General features: G+C 48.9%; 1 protein-coding gene across 1 annotated transcript in view; it reads right to left on the bottom strand.

Annotated features, from left to right (window-relative positions):
- Positions 1-1,478: 1,478 nt before the first annotated feature.
- The window catches only part of MYO10 (myosin X), a 218,301-nt gene continuing 211,552 nt past the window's right edge, over positions 1,479-8,227 (bottom strand). Inside the window, exons 38-41 of the mRNA XM_024741735.1 lie at positions 7,507-7,627; positions 6,636-7,088; positions 4,362-4,553; positions 1,479-2,952 (exon numbers count right to left, since the gene is read on the bottom strand). Of these exons, the coding sequence (XP_024597503.1) occupies positions 2,851-2,952; positions 4,362-4,553; positions 6,636-7,088; positions 7,507-7,627 (868 nt within the window). The 3' untranslated portion in view covers positions 1,479-2,850. The remainder of the gene's footprint in view (positions 2,953-4,361; positions 4,554-6,635; positions 7,089-7,506; positions 7,628-8,227) is intronic.

Raw genomic sequence — 8,227 nt, 5'->3', positions numbered from 1 at the left:
TATCAAGTGGAATCACATCTAAAATATTCTGGGGAAAAAAGCAAGGTGCAAAAGAATTTATGCTTTTATGTATTTTTTAAAAGGGAAGGGGATGGGAATATTTATGTGAGTGTATGCTCGAAACATTTCTGGAACGATATTCCAGAAAATGGTAAAAATAGCTGTTTCTGGGGAAGGAAAATGGGTAAACCGGGGATCATGGCTGGGAGGAAAGGTCACTTTACTCCCACTGTTTGAATTAAAAAAACCCTCACCTATGTGTATCCTCTTTCAAAAGAATTAAAAATGAAGACAAATGAAAAAACAACTAGGTTTCTAAGTCTGCAGCAATGCCATGTTTCTTATTGATGCCTTTCTCTGCGATAAGCGGGCTCAAAATTGCTCCACGGACCCGGTTCAAACCTATTAATCTCACCCACAAACGAGTACGTGTCAATCTGGTGAAATCAGAATCAACTCTGTGGATGGAAGAAAAGTCAGTGTTCGTTTCTTAGTTGTGGTAGTTTATGCAGTTGTGTAAGATGTTACCACTGGGGACACACCCGGTGAAGGGTGTACAGGCCTCTCTTTACTTTCACGGCAACTTCCTGTGAATCTATAATTGTTTCTAAATAAAATGTTACAATGAAGCTACTGACGAGGGAAGGCCTTTGTGTAAAGAGACCTGGGTCCTAGCTCTGGTGCTGCTGCAACGCCTTAGTGGAGTTGCTTTGCTTTTCTCTGCCTAATTCCTCATCTGTAATCGGGGGTGCGGGGCAGCCTTGCGGGGTGTGAGAAGTTACAGAGGGAATCCTGAGTGGTGGGCAGTGGGAAAGGCACTTCTGCCAGCTGCTCGCAGGGCCTGAAACGAAAACAAGGACAAGAAAATATGTGAGTCTTAGCTCACCTTCCCTCTCGTCACCTCGAGGCCACAGGTGCTGGGGCAGCCCCTGGCTTCAGCTCGTCTCCCAGTCCCTGTGGAGTGGGAAGAGGGGTCTCCCGGACACACAGACACACGGACACACAGCGCTTAGAGAGGGACAGAGGGGACTGTTCACGTGCTGTGTCCGGCCGAGGAGCCCGTGCAGGTGAGACCCACGTCCCCGGCTAGTTCTTTGGGTAAATGGGTCGCTAAACAAGCTCCCCCTGTATTGTGCTCACAGAGGTCAGGGCTGCCAGTGGATGCAGGACCATGATTTCGCCATCAGGCATCTTGGGGCTCAGCTACAGGGGGCGCTCCGACACCCACAATTCAAGTCCTTAGATTTCTGTGATTTCATCGAACCTGGTCTTTTACCTTCTCAGCTTTCTTGGAGTCATGCTCTGTGTCTAAAAAAGCCGCTGAGATGTCTATACGTGTTTGCTTTTAGACCTGGTGATCAAGTGCATGAAACATACAGCTTCAACCCTTTGAAGCCCAAAGCATTAAAACCAAAACCCAGCAAAAACAAAGTCCACATGGTATTTAGAGCTGCCCCATAAAGAAATTACACTGCATGTTAACTAATATCTTTTATTGTCAGACTTTCTTGAGCCAACAAACAATGATTCCGCATGGCTGTCCATAGGGGTAAGGCAACTTTCCTTTTTCTTTGTGGGTAGACTTAGTTGGCCTAAGTCTTTACAACTTCTCTGTATAAAAATAGAAGTCCAAGACCAGATTATTTTTCTTCTGGTCATAAATGCTGATTTATTTACAGGGGCCTTGTTCAGACCACCATTATACACGTGGGATAAAATAGGTGTGTATTTTATTAAAACCTCAGCATTGAACGTCAGGGTCCTTTAAAGATCCACTCATGTGTTATGCTTTCAAGGAAGGTAGCATCTTTCCCCCATATTCCAACATGGTTATGTTGCAACCTACCCAGAGTGATACGAGCTAACCTTCCAAGAAACATTTTTTAACTTAAATCTCATAGAAACTAATGACTCCAAAATGCCTTCATATGGTTCTAAAAACAGCCTTGGAGCCAGCTGTTTAAGAGTGGTTTATAAATACAGTTATCTGTAGGCTGCATATCTGTTTGTAACACAGCAGACACAGATTGCAGACTTTGCTACACGTGAAACAAAACTGGAGTCAAAATGTGGCTTTCGGAATCCAGCAAAGACAGGAAACTCCAGGATTCCGGGTTGTTAATAAAACCACCTTGTAAAGTAACAGCTGACGACTCTCACTCTGAACTATTAAAATATACAGACCTTACGCCATTGCACATCCTCTTTCCCTTTGCTTTCAATGCTCATGAACAATGATGAAAGTGATGGGTTTATGGACACATGCGTGCACGGGCAGGTGCATGCACTTAAAAGATGAAACAGAAAAAGTTAATATACGTCCAATGAGGAAGGCTGCCAGCAGCGCTCCAACTAAAATAGACCGTCGTCCTCTTGCTCTCCCTCCGTCCCCCCTCCCCACTCCCTCACCTTCCCTCCCGGGGGAAATCAGGCTGGGAGGTTAGTGCAGAATAGATGGATCAACGCCCCCCCCCACCCGCCTCAAGCTTAGCAAGTCTCCCCTAAAAGGGAGGGAAAGCATTTCTCTTCAGTAGCACAGTTAAGGTGGATTAGTGTCGGTTCCACAAGTTAAGGCACTTCTGGCTGCTTTGGTGGCAGCGTGGGTTTCATTTCCTCTCTTTTTAAGGCATGTGTCGTCTAAAAGAAGTAAAGCTTTGGAAACTGGGTCGACAGCTTGAGACACTGATCACTGGAGTGGACAGGATGAAAGGTCCCCCGAGACACCGCCCTCCGACGAGGGGCTTCTGGAAAGCCTGGGCAGCCTCGCCTTGGGCTGCAGGTGCAGGAGCCGGCTGGGGCCGAGGGGGCGGCACGTGGAGATGCTCAATTCACATGGACCCACGGCCACCTTCACCTGGAGCTGCCCTGGCTGCTCACAGAGCGTGAGGTGCTGTAGCGCTTCTTCACGATCATGCTGATGTAGGCTTTCATGAGCTTGGCCACGTCTACCACCTGCCGGGAGAGCAGAATTGGCCCACGGTCACAAGTTTCTGAAGGGCCAGGGGACCCAGGCTAACAACCAGACATCCTCTGCCCAGTGCGGGCAGGCGGGGGCCCGTCCTCCCAGCAAAAGCCACCAGCCTGCCGTGCGAATCCACGGTGCAGGCTGTGTAGGAAGCCAAGAGTTAGAGCTGCTTTTCCCTATTCCTTGTTGGGTAGAAGGGGGACTCGTGGCCTTTCCACGTATGACGTGTGCCACCTGGTGGTTGCCTGACATAAAACCGTCAGATTTTGCAAGACAGAAAGCCCCCCAGCAGATGACACTACAGTGTGTGGGTAGGATCAGGGCTGGGGTCACCATCCCCACTGAAGGCACAGGTACACGACAGAGCCCACAGTCACAGCTTTTACAGATTGCATCCTATCGTGCTGGTCAAAACCTCGTGACGCAGCTGGAGACACAGAGCTGAGGCCCGAGGCGCTGGCAGAGCCTCGTGTGCCCGTTCTGTTCCCTGCCAGCTCTGAGAGTCCAGCAGTAGCTATTTCATGGTGCGTTCACTGCCTCCCCTTCTGGCCCGTCCCTCCTGATGGCTGGCCTGAGCCCCTGTGAAGGCATCCTAATTGGCTCCCGTTTCCCTGATCTCTCTTCCCTTCCAATCCCACCCCACACTGTTTGTAAAAGCACTGTTGTTACACATCACACACCAAGAGCCCATGGCAGTTCCGCGCTGTTTACCGGAGTTGTGCAAACCCGGCAGCCTGGCGCCTGGGGCCCTCCAGTCAAAGCCCCACCTCTTTCCACCCTCCTGCACAGCACCTTCTCTCCATCACTGTACACCAACAGCCAAACGGGCAGCGTGTGACTCCTGCCCATTTCCCACCTTTGCTTGTCAGCAGCTCCCTATGTGGAGGCCTCCACAGGCTTCTTGGATGATCGTTATTATCATCACTACATTTTACGCTTTGGAGCGGGATGGCACACATATATAGAGGTGTTTTCTGTCAGCTAGAATTAGCTCTGTCCAGGACGCTCTACCGTTCGCTCCCTCCGGCTCCGTGGACACTGCCATACCCACGTCTCACAGCTGTGATCCACTGCCACCTCGTCTAGTAAGTTTCACAAGGCTTTATTGCCAAGCTATATATATATATAGGACCTCTACATCACTTCCCTTTCTCTTCTTTTCCTACAAGGGTACAAGGGAACCAGATTTCTCTGTTGCAGAGGTACACAGAACAAATGTGGGGCTGTCAGATTTTGGCCTGTGAGAAACCTGCAGCTGGGGAAGGCGCACCATGCTGTATCTTCCTATATCTTAAAAGCGAAACATCCAAATAAAATTACTTGGTCAAAGGCATCAGGAAACGGGGTGCGGTTTTCCTATTTTGTCAAGGCCACGGATGAAAGATTTGCCTCTTACCTCACTGGTTTCAAAGAGCAGCTCCCTCTCATCGACGACGATCTTGTACGTGTTGGCCAGGGGGGCCCCGAAGGACAGAATGTGCTCGTACTGGAAGACTTCCAACGGTCTCCCCTCCCCGCGCTTGTAGACAGACACGGCGTCTGCGCTGACGCCCAGCCAGAGGTCCTGGGGAAAGCCTCCTTCCTTGCACTGCGGGGCAAGAGTTAGTGCAAGAGATCATAAGTTAGAAACAGAACATAGAAACCACAAGAGAGGCTTTGAGTCCAGCACTCTGCAAAGAATGCTGAGTGCACGCAGCGTGTCCTTATGCTGGGGGCATTGAAATACAAGATACGAGAAACGGTGGCTCGTTGGCGGCCTTGATGGATTTCTGACCAGCTGATCAATCCTGTGCATTTGGGGAATCCTACTTGATAAATCCAACACCTTGCTTGGACTCTCCACCTCTCAACATCATCACTCTCCTGGCCATCTGGATTAGCTACGCGGAGGTGGCCGTAGCCGTGGAACTTGACAGCGACTCCCCAGCGAATCAAGCAGCCCGAGCCAGGGCTGCTCTCTTCTATCTCTAGTTCTGCCTCCCCTTCCTGTTTCGGATGATTATTCTTCAAATACAAAACCTAGGATCACACAGGGAAATTCTCCCAATCTGTGCTGAGCGGTTTGGGCTCCTCTTGAAAAACACGTCTCGTGACAAGGAGCCGCAATGACCTTAAGTGTGTATGGTGGTCGATCTCACTGGTTTCACAACAGACCTTCCTGCATGGATCAGTGGAGGAAAATAAGAGCCGGGCTGGCTGTAGGGGATGACAACACAGGGCCAGGGGGATCAGGAGGGATACACACCGGTGACACAAAAAGAGGAGGTACCTGTACAAAGCATCTGATTTATACTTAAAAACAAATGTAACTGAATCAATCAACCAGCCAACCGACCCAAAGATAGCATCCAATGAAAAGTCATGAAAGGATCTTGGAATATATGATCAACATTTAGATTTTTATAGAGCTTCATTTAAAAGTCATCAGATAACATGCTGAATGATTATGATCATCAGAAAAACAGACCAAGGGCTGGTTTATCTACACCAAGCGCTGGCAAGCTTATCTGTTAGAGGACAGACAGTGAATGCTTTAGGCTTTGTGGTCTCCGTCACACGTACTCAGCTCTGCCGTTTCAGTGTAAAAGCAGCCAGAGAAAAACATGTAAAGGAGTGAGCCCTGCTGTGTGGCAATAGAACTTTTTTTTACAAAAAAGGAGGCAGGCAGGATTTGGCCCACGGGCTGCAGTTTGCCAAGCCTTGATCTCAATCATTAGTAAGATTTTCTTTCCGTAAATGGTCTACTTAAAAAAAAAAAAAAGGTCTGTGTCTTTATTCCCCTTTTACCCCTAGGTTCTTCATGACCTTTTTTTTTCTTCTTACATTCCATATATATGTGTTAGCATATGGTATATGTTTTTCTCTTTCTGACTTACTTCACTCTAGAGCATGGACTTGAGGATATGGGGAGGGGGAAGGGTAAGCTGGGACGAAGTGACAGAGTGGCATGGAGATATATACGCTACCAAGCGTAAAATAGATAACAAGTTGGAAGCAGCCGCATAGCACAGGGAGATCAGCTCGGTGCTTTGTGACCACCTAGAGGGGTGGGATAGGGAGGGTGGGAGGGAGACGCAAAAGGGAGGAGATACGGGAACATACGTATATGTATAGCTGATTCACTTTGTTATAAAGCAGAAACTAACACACCATTGTAAAGCAATTATACTCTAATAAAGATGTTAAAAAAAAAAAAAGGATATGAATCAGTACTGGGTTGATGTGAGTTTAGCCAAATTCAAATTGTGAAATAGAAATTCTTCCCTTCAGTCATGGGAAAAAGATATAAATGTAAAATCCAAGGATATCCAAAATTTCTAATTTTATGGACACAGTTCTAAAAAAAAATTTTTTTTAAACTTTAATGCAGATTTTTACCAGCACTTTTTCGTTGAGGCTATAGCTTGAATAAGAAAGAATCAGAAATTATTTAAGAATAGATGACACCTTAATTTTCCACTCACTTCTAACATTACGAGAGCATTTACTGTAAAGGAGGAAGAAAACTTTGGGTGTGTGGCGGGTGTGAAGGGTAAAATTTGGGGGCTCTAAAAAGAGAGGGTGAGAGAGCCAAGTGTTCCACCAGGTCCTCCCTTCCCCAGGAACCTGACCGTGGTGGTTGCACAGACCCCAGTGCAACCCGGTCCAAGAAGCGGCAGGCAGCTCTCACCTCCACATCAAAGAGCGTCGACCCGTATCCAGGCCACTCCTTGATCAAGGCCATGTACTTGGCCATGGCCTGCTCCTGGCTCATCCCCTGAAACTTCTTCCACTTGCCGACGATGCTGGCCCGCGCAGACGAGACCTCCTCCTTGACCCACATGTCCAGCATCTGCCCCTCCTCTGCCCTCTGCCGCACCGCCGCCCCCGTCCGGAAGCTCCGGCGCAGCGTCCCCTCCAAGAAGCTCGTGCGGCGCTTCTCCAGCCGCTCACACGGTGTGAAGCTCTTGGTGGACTGGCTGATGCGGGCCTTGAGTCTCTGCAGCGAGTAGACCTCCTCCAGGGGCGGCACTGGGGCGTGGGGCGTGTAATCCCCCTGCAGGTACTGCAGCCGCAGGGCAGCCAGGACCTGCAGGTTTTCCTCGGGGGCCGGGTAGTGGCCGTGGACGACGGCTTCGTGGGCCTGTAACAAGGCGGTCAGTGGCGCTATGGGCCAGGCATGGCTGTGCGACACCATGCCCGCCTGGCTTGCTCCCTTGTTCCACCAAAGGCCACCTTCCTTAAAATTGTACCCTAACCCTCCCGTGCCGCCTTAAGGTTCTCCGTCGCATGGATACCACTGAACACGTATATCTATCTTATTTCTTATTGCTCCCCCCGTACCCTCTCCCCGGTCCCAACTAGAACAGTTCCTGGCCCAGGAGTTCATATAATACGTGTAGAAGTTTCCTTCTACAAATGAATGAAAGAGCAGCTGAACCTGTCCACGCTGGGAATTCTACTGCCACGTGTGATTTCCAAGAACTAGCAGTTAACGTACGAGGGGTACGAACGGGTTTCACCCCTGCTCGTCTGCAAAGGAGCCTAAGAGCTCCGTGTACCTGTTCAAACATGAACGCGAATTCCACGCTGTCTTCTGGCACGTTGTCTGTGTCCAGGAAGCAGTAAAGTTTGAAGTAGAATTTCCAGGGCTGGTCACCCACCTCTGACGTGGCAGCCAGCCTACGGACGGAAGTTGAGAGAGACTCAGAAAGCAAAATGAGAAATGGGCCATGGGTGACCCACAGGGAGTTCACTGCATATGGTGTATTCTCGGCAAGGATTCAGACATCCTGTCTGTGCTCAGATAGCAGAGAGGGTGGAGATGGGGATGGTGGGAGAGAAAATAGAGCCAGAGTGAAGCTTACCAGAGTTCCCTGCTAATTTTATTTCCCGAGGTGAAAAACACACTTTCATCCTAGTTTTACTTTAAGACAACAAACAGGCAGCCTTCAGGTAAACCGAGCTAACAAGTATTTCCCCGAGTGTCCCAGTCTGGTTAGTCCTAGCTACACACAGAAAGCAAAGAAACAAAGCCTATTCCTTCATTCCCTTTGCCGACTCGCAAACTATAATAATATTTATAAAAATTGACATGAACATTTGGTAGGCTATGTTTACAGAAAGTAGGAATATCCCTCTCCCCCCGCATCGCATTTTGGTTTATTTCCAACAAAGCCCTTAGACCAGGCCCACCTTGAGGAGAGGAGGTCACTTCCTCTGGGACTTGGAAGTTTGGGGCTGTTCTAAACCTCTTGGTCCCCTGACACATTTCTTTTTTTT

This window comes from Neophocaena asiaeorientalis, unplaced genomic scaffold (genome assembly GCF_003031525.2).
Source record: "Neophocaena asiaeorientalis asiaeorientalis breed wild unplaced genomic scaffold, Neophocaena_asiaeorientalis_V1.1 scaffold10, whole genome shotgun sequence".
Lineage (NCBI taxonomy): Eukaryota > Metazoa > Chordata > Mammalia > Artiodactyla > Phocoenidae > Neophocaena > Neophocaena asiaeorientalis.
Note: the sequence above shows the minus strand (reverse complement) of the source record. Positions and strands in the feature narration are given on the sequence as shown.